We start from the raw sequence: 17,610 nt of genomic DNA, 5'->3' as shown, positions 1-17,610 counted from the left end.
AATTGGTGGAGTTTGACCTGTAATAGCTCCGCCTCTGGATGAAATAGGAGTTGCCTCACATTATCCTGCTCCGCCTCTCTGATTTTATTGGCTGGGGTTTGACCAAGCTTCGCCTCTCTGGATGTAATTGGGTGGAGTTTGACCATCCATCTCTGCCTCTGAATGTAATGGGTGGAGTTTGACCTTATTCAGATCCGCCTCTCTAAATTAATGGGAGGAGTTTAACAATCAAGCTCTGCCTTTGAATTTAATGGGTGGAGTTTGACCTCATATCGCTCACATTATTCTGCTCCACCTCTTTGAATTTAATGGGTGGGGTTTGACCATCAAGCTTTGCCTCTCTGAAATAATGGGTTGAGTTTGACAAGCTCCGCCTCTGAATGTAATGGGTGGAGTTTGACCTTATCCAGCTCCGCCTCTAAATTAAAGGGTGGAATTTAAAAATCAAGCTCTGCCTCTGAATTTAATAAGTGGAGTTTGGCCTTATCTAGCTCTGCCTTTCTGAAATAATTGGTGGAGTTTGATAATCAAGCTCCATCTCTGAATGTAATGGGTGGAGTTTGACCATCTATTTTCACTATTTTTTATTTAATGGGTGGAGTTTGACCTCATTTAGCCCCTCCTCTCTTAATGAAACCTTATCCTATTCTGCTCTGAATTTAATGGGTGGAGTTTAACCCTCTAGCTTCACCTCCTTGGATGGAATGAGTGAAGTTTGACTTTGAGCCCCGCCTCTCTAGATGTAATGGATGGAGTTTGACCTCATATAGCTCCGCCTCTCTGTGTGAAATGGGTGGAGTCTCACATTATCATGCTCCGCCTCTCTGTATTTACTGGGTGGTGTTTAACCCTCTAGCTTCACCTGTTTGGATGTAATGGGTGGAGTTTGACCATTGTTTTCCAGCTCTTTCAATCTAATGGGTGGGGTTTGACTTGATCTATCCCCGCCTCTCTAGATGTGTAATGGGTGGAGTTTGACCATTGTTTTCCAGCTCTTTGAATCTAATGGGTGGGGTTTGACTTGATCTATCCCCGCCTCTCTAGATGTGTAATGGGTGGAGTTTGACATCACATATCTCTGCCTCTCTGGGTGCTTACAAGGATGCAAACCAAATATACCTGCCAAATAAACCTGTTTAGTATAAAGCAGACATAGACGCTCATAATCACACATTTTAATGAATGAAAAAGAAGGAAGTTCAGTAAACATTTTGGTGGCGCTACTTACATTCGGAGTAACTGCAGTTAGTCAACGTAACTATCAACGTAACATCAGAAGAATAAAACAGCAAGAGCTCTTACATGTTCTATATGCAACAGCGACAGTATCTTTCACAAAGATTCTTGAGTTCATGATGCGATGGTTGTGTCTGGCACGAGGTTAGATCGGACCAATGAAATCTACAGGATGAGTTCGTAACCCTTTCCGATGATCCGTCTGCACTGAAGCACTGCGAAAACATTGAAGATAACGTTCGTTCCCAATACCTCCATGTACAATAAGAGCAATACGTTTCCACAGTAGTGTAACAAAACAGGCCGGCGATCTGGACAACACCAACCGAGTGGTTCAAAATAATGAACGTATGGGGTTCCATTACTGCAAAGTTCTTGAATGGTCTCGCAACTAAAAATATGGCAGCGTAAGCGTTTTTCTTTTTCTTTTGGTCTGCGCTTGAGATGTTAGTAGCGATTATATCTGGACGGTAACTTCCCTATTAAATCTCAATGACCTGAATTTATTCACAACTCAACAAAAAAAAAAATCATACTCATAAAGGAATATTCAGCTTTCTATCTGGAGAGGGCTTTAAAATAAATAAGGACAAAACCAAGCACAAAGAAAATTTGAAGGAATTAAATGTGGTATTCACATGGAAGACAACATTTAGGCTAGGATATTTAAAAAAAAAAAAGAAAAAGAAATAATCCTATTGCAATAAGCCTAATAATATCAGCTAATAATCATCTATGGTTTGGGCCAGTGTAGCCTTTATAAGCAAACGACCGAATGAAACACCAAATTTCACACCTGCTGCTCGATAGTAAAATCCTGAAAACACAAATTTATTCTTTAACATATAAAAATACTATACCAAAATGAAATACAAATATATATTAGAATCTGTTAAGCATTTCTGTATAAAGTGAAGGTCTAGGGAGTTAGGAAAAGGAAATCAAAGCGAAAAACAAACACCCACCAAACAAAACAAAAGGAAAATTAGCCAAACTGCACATGTTGGACGACGATGTTCATGGCGATCTGCAAACGTTCACGAACACACAAGCTTGCAGAGATAATACTGTACCAATCGAAAAGAGAACAGCTGGGAAATTGTTATGATGATTAGTGGTATAATAACATGTTGTGGTCATAACACCGTACAGTCATATAGTACAGCTTTAACACTGACCCACATATAAACACTCTGCAGTGGCGTTACATGGTTAGCAGTGTTTCGATAAGCGATGGTCTATTTTAGCTAACACTTCACTTGGAGTGTTCATAAGACTGTCATGTAACCTTTATAAGCATGTTTTATGAATATTTATGAATGTTATTAAGTGTCATTCGCTCGGTTATATATATATTTTAAAAGCTAAGAGACATTTGCTGCGTCTTAATTCTCATGACTTGAGTGTTCAGTTCAAGCTGGACCAAACTATTTCCTCATTAACGGACCGTTCTGTTGTAAATAACCCTGTCAATCATCTTCACACATCATCCACATGTCTTTCATATTTAATTACCTTCGTTATTGCAGATTCAGCAGCAGCAGCATGTTAATCTTCCGTTCGCGAGTCTGTCATGCTGAGAAATCTCCTCAGGTGTTTGGATAATTATGCAGAATTCAGAAGGTAATGACCAAACACGTCTTTATAGAAGTCCACATTGTTGTTCCAGATGAAATTAAACACGGAAAATGTGATTTAAAGATTTTATAGTTGGCTAGATATTAATAAATAGTCATTCAAACGACTTTACCGAAGTCTGTCTAGTTGACGGTTGGTCTCGCGCGTCCGCCATGTTTGTAGTTTGTTTACATTTTAACCCGCATTTGTAGTTCTAATCGAATTCACGTCCAGCGTCCAATGTATTGATTAGCAGTTTGGGTGCAGACTGTTTTACACTTCACATTTTTACCAGAAATAGTACATTTAGAACCTTTGGCACACTCTTTTCAACATAATACGATTGGGAACACACTAATTTCTATAATATCTTTCTAATTTCCCTCATTTTATGGGAACAAATACATCACAACCTGTTTTTGTCTGTCATGACAACTTGACCTCATAAATCTGTCATAAACATGATTGTCATGAAGCATTATAATTGTTTTGAATTTTATAAAAGCATCAGTAATTAGTTTTTTTGACCTCAGCTACAGTGATACAAGCTGAATTTGTCATTAAAATGTCATTAAATATTAATGATGTTCTTCTGACAGAGTAATAACACTTAATGAGACATTTTAATTTCAAATACAGTGAAACGTGATCAGAAAAATATTCATGACAATTATAATGCCTCATGACAATCATGTTTATGACAGGTTTTGTTGTCTTGGTAATGTCAAGTCGTCATGACAGGCAAAAACAGGTTGTGATGTAATTGTCTACATCAAGCTGTCATAACAAACAATGTCATCTCTGCATTTAAAATGACCTAACTGAGTGAATGACACTTAATAACAGTTTTCATAAGCATGCATAAAATCTTATGTCGTGTCATGATTATAAAGGCTTCATGACAGTCCTATGAACACCCCTTGAAGTAAAGTGTTTCTCTATTTTCTGTTCAGCAGTGCTAATATTAACCACAATCCAGACACCACATGACGATGAGCATGCATCTTAGAAACAGTGATGAGATCTATCTAGCGCTTGATTTCTGCTCTCCCTTTACATTCTGTCGGGTTTCCCTTTGAGGTAATGGAATGACAAAACACTGTGGAATTGATTATTTTGACTATCTCAACCGAAAGTCGAGATATTGTAAAGAAGCTCCTTTAGTAACCCTAGAAGGAGCGATGAATGGGTATTTATATCCTCCATATCATCTATTGGATTTAGATTGACTTTTATTTTCTACCAATATATTGTAAAGAAGCTCCTTTGGTGACTTTATAAGGAGTGTCAAACTTGTATTTTTTGTCTGCCAGGTCGTGTATTTGACTTAGTTTGACTTGGTTTTCTACTGAAAGTCCAGATATTGTTAAAAAGCTCCTTTGGTAACAATATAAGGAGCATTGAATGGGTATTTTTATCCTCCGTGTCATCTATTCCATTCAGTTTGACTTCCGTTTTTTATTACAAGTCGAGATATTGTAAAGAAGCTTCTTCGGTAATTATGTAAGGAGTGTTGAATAGGTATTTTAGTCCTCCATATCATCTATTGGATTTAGATTGACTTTTATTTTCTACCAATATATTGTAAAGAAGCTCCTTTGGTGACTTTATAAGTAGTGTCAAACTTGTATTTTTTGTCCGCCAGGTCGTGTATTTGACTTAGTTTGACTTGGTTTTCTACTGAAAGTCCAGATATTGTAAAAAAGCTCCTTCGATAACTGTTTAAGGAGCACTGAATAGGTATTTTTATTAATTAATAATTTTGTTGATGAGTCGATTTAGTTTGACTTTTGTTTCCTATTAAAAGTCGAGATAATGTAAAGAAGCTCCTTTGGTAACTATATAAGGAGTGTTGCATGGGTATTTTTATCCTCAGTGTCATTTATTTGATTTAGTTTGACTTTTGTTTCCTATTAAAAGTCGAGATACTGTAAAGAAGCTCGTATAGAATTATATAAGGAGCGTCGCATGGGTATTTTTGTCCACCATGTCATCTAATGGATTTAGTTTGACCTTCGTTTTCTACCAAAAGTCGAGATATTGTAAAGAAGCTCGTTTGGTAGCTGTATAAGGAGCATCGAATGGTATTTTTTCCCGCCATGTCATCTATTGGATTTAGTTTGACTGTGTTTTCTAGCAAAGGCTGAGATACTGTAAAGCAGCTCCTATGATAACTGTATAAGGAGCATGTTATTTTGTCCGATGCATCTTCTATTAATCACGTGCACTGTGGATTTAGGACGTGCCGAAGAGTCCCGTGTGCCCCACATAATCACAAAATGACTGAAAATATCTGTCTGGACAGCATGTCGTTCCATCGCACGCTCCATTTCACAGATATATATATATATATATATTACATTTAGCTTGTTTTGTGCTGGCAAATGTGGAAGCTCCGTTCTTGCATCGCCATTATCTGCTCAGATACACGTCCAGAGAGAGTCACTCAAAAAAAAACAACAAAAAGACGTGATTTTTCTGTCCTGCTGAAACGAGCCCGAGCACAAAGAGAGGCTGAATTTATCCGGGAGTTGTTACGGGTTGTCGTCTCTGAATACCCAATGGGGGATGGTGTGTTTTGCAGCTGTGATGACGGTGTGCTGCAGGTCGTGTCCTACATGCACCCCACGCAGCCACACTTGATGGTTTTCTCCACCTCCTCGCTGAAGGACGTGCCATCGCTGCACTCGAAGCTGTATTTCCGGCGCTTCATCCGCTGGCTGGCGCAGCAGGAGCCGGACTCACACACACCGCTGCACTCCACCCACGACACCATGCGTGTGGTCTGGCAGATGGAGTAACCACGCTGAACCTGGTAGAAGTCCCGCACCGGCTCTCCGCGGCACTCCGACTCTACAACACAAAACACACTGCGTTTAGTAGTCGGCTGTGTCCAAGGCATTCAGCAATTCAGCAAGAAGAGGCAATATGCACAAGAAGTGCTAAGAGACCCTTTTCTCAAGACTCTAGGGGTGTAACGGTACAGTGCAGTCCCGGTTCGGTAAGTACCTTGGTTTTGGGGTCTATCTATGTGGGACAGATGTTTTAGAAACTCGCCAATATAAAGTTTTGAAGTCTTCACAGATCATTAGTTTTGATCAAGAGTGTATTAAACTGCTAATGCTTCATCAGATGTGATCTCTGCACTATAACTGATGTGTTGTGTGTAGTTTTCTCACCGCGGTCACACAGGTCTCCGCTGTAGCCTGGCTCGCAGTGGCAGTACGCGTCTCCCGTGTCAGAGATCTGGCAGTGGCCGTGTTTGCACTGCAGTTTTCGGCACGGGTTGAACAGTTCTTCATGTTGGTTGCACAGCGCACCATGAAAACCCTCCTGGCACTCACAGCGGTACGACTGCATGTCCATCGGTATACACCTGCCGTGAACACACCTGTGGAGAACATCAGCGGCAGCTCAGTCTGATGGGCACTGATTTAAGCATTTATGTGCCAAATATGTATAACTCAACCAATTGCACCCCTAATGCTGTGTTCACACCAGATAAATCGCACTATTTGCATGTAAATAGACGTGTAAACATTTTGAGTTTACTTGCTTCATTCGCCAGTCAAATTCCCTTCACAACAGATGCGGATTCTCATCATGGGTGGACCTTCTGTCTGCCTGGTGACTCTAGCTTCGTTGCAAAATGGCTAACATGGATTTTATTAAGAGAATAGCTGTGCTTTATGTGCTTTATGAAGGCTGAAAACCAGTGTCGATTCATTTGGAGCGGTGTCTGAGTCCACTAGATCCATTCAGAGGTGCAGCAGCTCTGAGCTCATCAACTCCTCCAGAAACTGTACCTGAATGATGGAGGCTTTCAGCAGTGCTTCTGACTGAGTCCAGCCCAGCTTGATGAGCTGTTGTCCAGTGTCGACAAGAGGATTTTCCCCCGGGACACCAACAACAGGCGCTAAGTCATAATCACACCCCCACAAGAGCAAGCTCCTGATTGGTTAACGCAGAGCGAATGTCCGCTGAAGTTCTGATTTTCCAAGTTGAGTGATTCGTGTGTTAAACACGTCAAATGTGCAAAATGCTCAACTCGCGCCGCTTCATTTGGGGCGCCCCATTTATGCGTATCGCACCGCACGATGTCTATTCACGTCTTTACATAGATTTAACATGTAAATCACTCGCGATTGACGCTTCTTCCATGTCTGGTGTGAACGCAGCATAAGCCTTTACCCCTGCCCCTCTCATTTAGCTCATTCCCATGAAGCGGTAGGGGTGTCCCAATTCTCTTTAGTTGGAAGGCGTAGGGCTAAGGCAGGGGTGGGCAAACTCGGTCCTGGAGGGCCGGTGTCCTGCACAGTTTAGCTCCAACTCTAATCAAACACACCTGCTTATAGATTTCTAGTGATCTTGCAGATACTGATTAGCTTGTTCAGGTGTGTTTGATTAGTGTTGGAGCTAAACTGTGCAGGACACCGGCCCTCCAGGACCGAGTTTGCCCACCCCTGGGCTAAGGGGAAGGGGGAGATACTCCTTCAAACTGAGATTTTTCAGGACCACACTTAAAACCAAGGGGTGAGAAAATTTCCCAGAATACACCTGCCACAGCAGCAGGATAGCTCAGGATAGTCAGGAGATCAGTAATTAGTATTTTTTGTCATTATTATGAATTTTTCCAACAAAAAAGCACATGTTCTAATATATTCATAACCACGTTCCTGTTTTACCGTCATGCTTTAAAAAAACGCTAAAATAAAAACCCTTAAATTCCATAATCCATAACAATAACTCCTGACAGCAGTCCCACAACATTCTGACACTCAAATACCCTGTCAGAAACGTCTAGTGGCTGGGAATGAGCTTTTACAGTGTCTGCTATTATGTTAATAGAATTGGGATTGGGCCGTTGTCTTGTTAATGTCAAGTTGTCATAACAAACAATGTCATCTTTGCATTTAAACATGTCATAACTGAGTGAACGACACTTAATAAGAGGTGTCATAACCATGCATAAAGTCTCATTCATGACGTGTAATGTCATGATTATAAAAGCTTCATGACAGTCACTCCTTCAACTAAAGTCTTCCCACTACAGTGAATTCAGAATAATATGACTAAAACTAGATTCTATTTGAGTCTAAATCATAATGTGTTGTGCAGTGTGACACTGTACTGTCCCAGTAAACAGCAGAACTGACTTGCTGCCCATGCAGGGGTTTGCCAGTGGCTGGTCACAGTGCTGCCCGCTCCAGCCCGGCTGGCAGTGGCACACGGGCCCGGTGGCGGTGTTGGGCTGGCAGATGCCATGTAGGCAGTATATCTTTCTGCAGGGCTCACATCCAGGCACCACTCCAGGCTTCATCTGTGTTTTGGTGAAATCCTGCAGCTCATTGTTGATGTACAGGTTCTGGATGCAGCCGTGGAAGCTGGAGCTGTTCTGGATCTGCCAGACCCGCGGCGCTGTGGGGTGAACGCTCACCGGCATGCCTGAACACACACAAACATTATTCCAGTCAGATTATGATTTACAATTTAGATTATTTATTATTTGGATTATTTAGAGCTAGATTGTAGATTTACACTGATTAAACGTGCTTAAAACACAGAGAACATGTATAAGGAGGATTTTTTAATGCTCAATAGTAGATTTACACTGATTAAATGTGCCTAAAACAAAGAGAACGTGTATATGGAGGATTATTTAATGCTCAATTGTAGATTTACACTGATTAAATGTGCCTAAAACACAGAGAATGTGTATATGGAGGATTATTTAATGCTCAATAGTAGATTTACACTGATTAAACATGCCTAAAACACACAGAACATGTATATGGAGGATTATTTAATGCTCAATTTTAGATTTACACTGATTAAATGTGCCTAAAACACAGAGAACGTGTATATGGAGGATTATTTAATGCTCAATCAATGAAGATCATTTGTAAAATCTATTAGACATCTATTAGACATCTATTAGACATCTTTTAGACATCTTTTAGACATCTTTTAGACATCTATTAGAGATCTTTTAGACATCTATTAGACATCTATTAGATTTTCACTGACAGCCAAAATTTAGCCTTGGTTTAGCCAAGAAGACTCTTTAGACGTCTATTAGACATCTATTAGACATCTTTCAAACATCTATTAGACATTTTAGATATCTATTAGACATCTTTTAGACATCTATTAGACATCTATTAGACATCTTTTAGACAACTATTAGATTTTTACTGACAGTCCAAACTTAGCCTTGCTTTAGCCAAGACGACCATTTTTAAACGTCTACTAGACATCTTTTAGACGTCTATTAGACATCTATTAGACAATTTTAGATTTACACTGATTAAACGTGCCTAAAACACAGAGAACATGTATATGGAGGATTATTTAATGCTCAATCAATGAAGATCATTTGTAAAATGCAAAAACAAAACGGTTTCAGCAAGGAAATGGCTCGCACTACTAGCTTGTTGTGGGGGCCCCCTAGTGGCGGTGGGGCCCTAAGCAGCCGTTCGTTCGCTTATAGAGAGGGCTATGCTTACTGTAAAGTGTTACCACAGAGGTGTGTTTTCTCTTACCTCCTACATACAGCGGAGCTTCTCCCCTCAGCGGCTGCACCTTCCCGAAGCTGTCCATGGTTGTGGGGCTGCCGCCGTCTATAGAGAGATTCACCATCTGGTCAAAGGTCACCAGCTCTACGGTGTGGAACTGACCATCATTGACCGTCTCAGTGCTGCGTTCAAAACAAACAACAAATGATATATACAGAGATTCTATCAGCCCCTGCTACTGTCTAATCATACAGCTCAATAGTGAATCAATGCTCATAATGAACAGCAGCGTTCAGTGCTCACCTGTAGATGGCGTGGCTTTGTTGGCTGCCGGGGTCGTAGCTGACTTTAACATGACCTTCATGAATCTCCACTGCAATATGATCATTGTCACCATTGTACAGAAGAATGCCATTATCTTCTGCTGTGGACACCTGAAGAGCAGATCAACAGAACACATCTGAACACTCACACACACCAGTGTCCAATGGCAAAAAGATAATTTTACAAATTAAAAGTTCCTGTGCATATACCCTATTAATATGCCGTAATATGTGTAGAAGTACAAATTAAAAGTCCCTATACATATACCCTTTTAATATACAGTAATATTATGGTAAATACAAATTAAAAGTCCCTATGCATATACCCTATTAATATGCCGTAATATGTGTAGAAGTACAAATTAAAAGTCCCTATACATATACCCTATTAATATACAGTAATATGTTGGCAATTACAAATTAAAAGTCCCTATGCGTATAGCCTATTAATATATGGCAATAAGTTTTTATGTACAAATTAAAAGTCCCTGTGCATATTGCTCATTGATATTGGTTTGATGTCAACTGTAAAAGCAGAGATGGAGTTGTTTTGTTGAATACCTGTAGCGTGATGTTAGCCTGTGGCCAGTTCTTCAGGTCGCTCAGCAGCAGATACGAGTCTCGGTCCACAAAGTTGACGCTGACCAGCTTTTCACAGCGCGGCCCACCGAAGCCCTCCAGACACTGGCACAGCGGGTGCCCAGCGCGCTCCACACATGGGGCGTTATTCTGGCAGTCGGCCCGCTCACACGGAGAACGAGGAGGAGGCGCCACTTCACAAAGCTGACCACTGAAAACAACAGCAGAACAACTCAAAGCTCGCTCACACAGAGATCTGGCTATCACTTCAGTTTAGGTCACGGTATTCACCACTGGCTCATTATTATTATTGAAGTTGTGTTACCATAGCAACTGTAGAATCACCACAGCACATCAATTACTGTAGTGGTTGCATTACCATTGCAACTGTAGAATTACTACAACATCAATTACTGTAGTTGTTGCGTTACCATAGCATTTGTAGAATCACCACAACCTCAACTACTGTAGTTGTTGAGTTACCATAGCAACTGTAGAATCACTACAACATCAATTACTGTAGTTGTTGCGTTACCATAGCAACTGTAGAATCACCACAGCATATCAATTACTGTAGTTGTTGCGTTACCATAGCAACTGTAGAATCACCACAACCTCAACTACTGTAGTTGTTGAGTTACCATAGCAACTGTAGAATCACCACAACATCAATTACTGTAGTTGTTGAGTTACCATAGCAACTGTAGAATCACCACAACATCTCTGTTAGGAAATGATGAAGTGGAAGGTTTTTGACTTTCAGTGTTTTATTGTGTTATATTTTGTGTTGTATGATATTAGTTTGCTGTGCAGAACAGACCTGTATCCCTTCTGGCAGACACAGGAGTATCCATTGACCTCGTCCACACACTGAGCTCCGTTCTGACAGCGGTGATCCTTACAGTCATCATAATTCACACTGCAGTCCTCACCCACATAACCAGCAGCGCAGATACACCTGCGCAAACACACACAAAATTGTAATATCTCCTTTAAATTAAAAAGAAGATCCTTTTGTGAAGAGTTTCTGTCTTATTTCCAGTGTAATTCTTAAATGAAAGCATGTGTATCCATAACAAAACCTATACATTTCAAAACAAGAATAAACAGAAAACAGTTCGTTCAAGTGTTTTGTGCTAAATTAGAAGTAGACTCTTCATAAACACATAATAATAATAACAATAACAATAATAAGCATGACAGAAGAGTGTTTACTTTGGTCCGGTGACTGTGATGAAGCAGGTGGACTGCTGTTTACAGGGGCTGCGTGCAGATGAGCACATGTCCTCCAAATCCTCACACATCTCCCCTACACACACACACACACACACACACACACACAACAACAGCTTCAGCTCAAAATCCACTGAGGAAAGAAAGTCTCCCACATCTCAGATGAGCTGTGGGTGAGTATATTAGCAGGACATCTTCATTTATACGTGAACTATCCCTTAAATCAGGTCTTCATGTGTGTACCTGTGTAAAACGGGGCACACAGACACGTGTAGTTGTTGATGCCGTCTATGCAGGTGGCTCCGTTCTGACAGTCATTATCTCTACACTCGTCAGTGTCCGTCTCGCATGAGGGACCTTCAAAACCAGCAGCACACGAACAGCTGAGGAAACACAAATGCACTGCGTTAGAAAGGGATTCTGATTTTTATGCAGCATGTGAGGGCATTAAAACTATCACCGCGGACTCCAGATCAATCAGCCTCAATCAGCACCCTAGTCCCTGAGGTCGTTTAACAGTAGGATGAATTAGTGCACTAGTAAAGGCCCAACAAAAAATTTTGTGTGTTTAATAGACGTCTGACAGGCATCTAAACGTAGACAGCTTGGCTAAAACAAGGCTAAACTTGAGCTGTCAGTGAAAATCTAATAGACATGTAAGAATAGCCCAAAACTAGACTAGTCGTCAAATAGACAGATTAGACAGACTTTATATGTGTGGTCATTCATTTCTGATTATTTGACGACTAGTCTAGTTTTAGCCTATTCTTAGACATTTATCATATTTTCACTTACAGCCCAAATTTAGCCTTGTTTTGGCCAAGACGACTATGTTTAGATGTCTATTTAACATTTATTAGACATCTATTAGACATCTATTAGATTTTCACTGACAGCCCAAATTTAGCCTTGCTTTAGCCAAGACAACTGTGTTTAGATGTCTATTTGACATTTATTAGACATCTATTAGACATCTATTAGATTTTCACTGACAGCTCAAATTTAGCCTTGTTTTAGCCAAGATGACTATGACTTAGACGTCTATTTGACATCTATTTGACATCTATTAGACATCTATTAGATTTTCACTGACAGCCCAAATTTAGCCTTGTTTTAGCCAAGACAACTGTTTAGACATCTAATAGACATCATTCAAACATCTATTAGACATATTTTAGACATCTATTATACAACTATTTGACATCTTTTAGACATCTATTTGACATCTTTTAGACATCTATTAGACATCTTTTAGATATTTATTAGACATCTTTGAGACAACTATTAGATTTTCACTGACAGCCCAAATTTAGCCTTGTTTTAGCCAAGATGACTGTTTAGACATCTATTACACATCTTTTAGACATCTATTAGATTTCCACTGACAGCCCAAATTTAGCTTTGTTTTAGCCAAGACGATTATGTTTTGACGTCTATTAGACATCTATTAGACATTTTTTAAAAACAAAAATGCTCGCTGGGGGCACTGATGATCTCGGTTCACTACACTGAGTGTGACATGAGAGTGTCCTCATTGTACATCATCAAAAAAATATATAAACACCCGCACAACTAATCAATCTCATATATTCATTTTAATACGTTTTTAAAGTAGATTACAGCTAAATAATTAGATTGTTTCATAACATTTTAATCATTCAACTATAATAAATGTCTGCTAGATTGCTCCTAACCTGTTTAGCCATGTTTATTCAGGTTAAAAATAAATATGTAACAGAGTTTGTTTAGAAAAACATCTCTCGTTTGTCGTTACATTTGATGATTTGGGTCACATGATTCATATATTTTGTGCTTTCAAACTTCCCTTAAGGGTGCATATATAGTGTGCATCAATGTGCCCTGATTTTCACAGTGCATTGTTGGACTTTTTAGGGCAAAAACGCTTCAGTACATTACATTTTGTGATGGAGAAAACACTTAGAGAACACTTAGAGTCTTACAGTGATCAGTGCACTGACTAGTGAATGAGGGTGCTGATTGAGACGCACCCAGAGAAAAACAAGGGAAAAGCAGTTCATAGAACATTCATTCACATTCCATCTGAACGGCCCCTTGTGCACTAATAGTTTGAAGCTGATTGACACATTAGAGCATGATGATGCTGAGACGCTCTCACCTGTATCCTTCATCCTCATCTGTGGACACGTGACATGTTCCTCCGTTTTTACACGGCTCACTGACGCACACGTTCACCACCGTCTCACAGTTCTTACCCTGTTCATGAAGGACAGCAAATGAGTTGAGTGCACCGCAAAGCTCATCATAATCATAATCAAGAAAACATCTTCATGTCTGTGTACACTGCAAAAATGCTCTTCTTATTAGAGTTTTTGTGTTTCCAGTCCAAATATCTACAAATGATTAAATCAAGAAGCATTTTCGAGAGCACCAATACAATAGTCCTGTTTTCAGAAATAATGAGTCAAAATTAAATGAGTTTCCACTTAAAACGAGCAGAATAATCTGAAAATAGGGGAAGGAAAAGAAGTATACGTCAAAGCAAAAACAAGATTATCTCCCAGAACTAAAGCAGTCTATTGAGACACAGACAGAGAGAAATGTTAATCAACAGTATATTGCTGCTGTTCTGTCTGTGCAGTCCTGGTTTTGCCTCCGACTTCAGAAGATTTAAAGCTGAACGTTCTCAGACTTCAGTTATTAATGTGATTCTCCATCAGGTGTGTGTATACTGCGCTCACCTTGAATCCGTCTGCACACCTGCACCTGTAACCGTCTGTCTGATCCGCCTCACACACACCCTGATGCAGACACGGCCCGGACGCACACGGGTTACACTTCGCTAGGATAGCAGAGTCCACCTCACCTGAACACACACACATATGCATACACAGACACATGCACACACACATACATATCCACACACAGTTACACACACACAAAATATATATATTAGTGCTGTCAAAAGATAAATCGTGCTTATAAATATATATAACTATGTTGGACAGTTTTTGTTCTGCAATAGCTGAGGAGATGCGAGGCAGACATAAATATGCAATAAGAAAAAGCATCTCTACTGACTTCAATGAGTCTCCAGTGCTCTCTCTGCTGGGTTTACCTTGGCACTCGAACCTCTTTGCAGGCGTGGTGAGCAGCAGTTTTCCCTCCATGCCGTGCGGGCTGGCGCAGCGGGCGATGCCGGGCTCCTTATAGCCGGTCTTCACCCAGTCTGAGAGCCAGCGGAGCCCGCAGTCACAGTGCAGAGGATTGGCCCCGATCGCCCTGAGCAAACACACACACACACATGATTATTATATGACAATAACAGTCATGTGGATATTGAGTTCATGTTCCACTAAGATGTCTTGTACATTCCCCATATGTAAATATATCAAAACTTGATCTCTGATTAGTAACTTTTCATTGCTAACAGCTTCATTTGTTCAGCTTTAACGGTGAGTTTCTCAGTGTTCAGTATATTGTTTGGGCCCTCGGGTTCTAGATTTTCCAACAGTTGCATCTCAGCCAAATATTATCTTGCTCCATTTAGAAATCTGAAATATATGCAAACTGAATAAATGACACACCAGTTCACATACATTTCCATATATAGCTAATATATTTGAACACATATGTACATATCTCTAATATGAAATATGCAGACATTTTTAAAAAATATACCTTGAAATGTATTTATGAAACCTTACTACTGTTAAACATTAAATAAGATCATTTGAAGAATATAATCCATACAATGCAAGTCAATGGTTACAGGTTTTCAACATTCTTCAAAATCTCTTCTTTCTTGTTCAACAGAAGAAAGGGACTCATAATGGTTTTGAAGCACTTGAGGATGAGTAAATAGTGAGTAAATGTACATTTTTGGGTGAAGTATCCCTTTAATATCTCTGAGAAAGTGTTCAGACAGACTGTTGTGTTCAGTGTATTCCTCCATCTTCAGCACTAGATGGCGCTATGGGTCAAACACTAAATATCTAACTCGTCCTGCTGCGTTTGCTGCAGACTGATGAAGGAGGTGTCAAATCGAGTGGTTTGTTGGATAGAGTTGTGCTATGACTTTTCTAATAGGTCAGGGGTAAACTGACCCAATGAGGGGCAAGAAAATCCCCATTGACTTAACATTGGCACAAAATGTGTGAATTCAGATCTTTGGTTTAGAGAGTCACAGAGAGTTGTGGGTGGGCTCGTTTTACTTTGACTATCAAGCAGGTATTAAGTAGAGATGTAACACATTTGTAATCACACCCTAGCTATCATATAACAACATTAACAAGTCATATCAAGGCCCACATCTGCAGATTTTAGCTCATCATTGAGTTTATTTATTTAGTTGTGTGTAAATGTGAGTTTTTAAAGTAATTCCAGTAATATTACTGATTAATATGAAAACATTCATATGTTTTACTTACAATACAGTTTGTAAAGTAATATTTTCTGTCTTTTAGTAGATATATGGTCGATATATTATATAAGAGACTTGCTTTGTTTACTAAATAAATGGATCTAATTGACTTTGCACTGTAAATATTAAATAAAAGTAAAAATATATATATTTTTTATTTAACATATTAAGTTTTTAGTTACTATACACCCGATATTATACAATATTCTGTGCAGAAATAGCCAAAAATGTCTTCAGATTCTGTCTGGCTCTAGTCATATCTCAGCACTGGAACATTATAGACAACAAAACAAGGGTTTGGGTTAATTATTTTGGGTTATTTTATTGAAGATAATCAAATCTCACTTATTAAACTGGGTTATCATAGACTAGCAACCCTAGCAACTACATAAACACATGATTTAAGCCAATTCTGTACTGTAGCTGCGGCAAACTCCACTGGTGTATTTTTCAGAAAGTGTAGATGTCTAACATGGCATTAGAGTCATTCTGACAGATTTAAGGATGCAGATCAGAACAAAAAAAAACCTTTTGCTTTTGGTTTAATGATCTGAAAGGCCTCTGCCATCACTCCATCATCACAGTGTTTCAGTATTATTATTAGTCCCTCCAGAACTGTCTTGAGCATCTGTCTGCACTCCGGTCTCGCATCTCCAGAAGCCACCGCGTTCATTGCGTTTGGTCTTGGTCTGCTGAGGAGCAGCTCATTTATAAGAGAAGAAGAAACACCACAGTGCAGCAGACTCCACTTCTCTCTGCTATATTTCTGACCGTGCAGCAGGAGCTGAGGAGGTGATGCTCTTGTGTTTCTCACTGACTGGAAACGCTGCTTTATTTACTGATGTTTTCTGTGCATAAATCTAATTAAAATCTTTAGATAGAAACACAGAGAGATGCGTTTGCTGTACTCACAGATGCGACAGTGACTGAGCGTCAGTGAAGATCCCATCCGGCAGCTCAGAGATATCATTCCCATGCAGAGATCTGAGAAACATCAGAAACATGATAGACAACAGCACAATCTACACTGAGGACACAAATATCAGCCCCCCCCCCCCCCCCCACTTAAATTGACATATTTTTACAGCTTTTCTTAGTAGTTTACACTTAATTACTCGTACTTCAGACACAATGACTACAACATGTAACTGATGCACCAAACCTCCTGAACCAAATCTGCTAAACTACAAGCACATTTCCTGCTTTACACTCACATTGCAGCTTTAAAACACACTTTTTCAAAACAACACACATTATTCTCTGCATTTGGCACAATTTTCATGCAGAAAATGCTAGATAAGTTGGCGGTTCATTCCGCTGTGGCGACCCCGGATTAATAAAGGGACTAAACTGAAAAGAAAATGAATGAATGAATTATGTGCTGTCATCAGGACAAACATACAATTTTTACGATTGCTTAAGCACAGTATTAAAATTAAGGCTCATTTTGTCAAAACTCTACACACAATTTACACATCCACACACACACACACACACACACACACACACACACACACACACACACAGCTCTGTTTCTCTGCTTGGCTTGGCTTTATCTATTTTCCATGTCCATGTTCTCCGTGAGCTGCTGAGAAATTCTGGGAGGCCGGTGTTTGGTTACTGAACACACAAATGAACAGGGAGGAAAACCAAACCACTGTTACTCTGCTTCATCACGAGATCACAACGAGGAGGAGGAGACGCT

At 39.7% G+C, this 17,610-nt stretch overlaps 1 protein-coding gene across 1 annotated transcript in view; it reads right to left on the bottom strand.

Annotated features, from left to right (window-relative positions):
- Positions 1-1,159: 1,159 nt before the first annotated feature.
- Positions 1,160-17,610, bottom strand: part of slit1a (slit homolog 1a (Drosophila)) — a 95,413-nt gene continuing 78,962 nt past the window's right edge. Inside the window, exons 25-37 of the mRNA XM_056470559.1 lie at positions 16,818-16,889; positions 14,601-14,764; positions 14,224-14,348; positions 13,641-13,738; positions 11,747-11,886; positions 11,486-11,579; positions 11,091-11,228; positions 10,253-10,481; positions 9,672-9,802; positions 9,396-9,550; positions 8,010-8,298; positions 6,033-6,244; positions 1,160-5,706 (exon numbers count right to left, since the gene is read on the bottom strand). Of these exons, the coding sequence (XP_056326534.1) occupies positions 5,468-5,706; positions 6,033-6,244; positions 8,010-8,298; positions 9,396-9,550; positions 9,672-9,802; positions 10,253-10,481; positions 11,091-11,228; positions 11,486-11,579; positions 11,747-11,886; positions 13,641-13,738; positions 14,224-14,348; positions 14,601-14,764; positions 16,818-16,889 (2,086 nt within the window). The 3' untranslated portion in view covers positions 1,160-5,467. The remainder of the gene's footprint in view (positions 5,707-6,032; positions 6,245-8,009; positions 8,299-9,395; positions 9,551-9,671; positions 9,803-10,252; positions 10,482-11,090; positions 11,229-11,485; positions 11,580-11,746; positions 11,887-13,640; positions 13,739-14,223; positions 14,349-14,600; positions 14,765-16,817; positions 16,890-17,610) is intronic.

Source organism: Danio aesculapii, chromosome 13 (assembly GCF_903798145.1).
Source record: "Danio aesculapii chromosome 13, fDanAes4.1, whole genome shotgun sequence".
Lineage (NCBI taxonomy): Eukaryota > Metazoa > Chordata > Actinopteri > Cypriniformes > Danionidae > Danio > Danio aesculapii.
The sequence above is the reverse complement of the archived record's forward strand: the minus strand, read 5'-3'. Positions and strand labels throughout refer to the sequence as shown.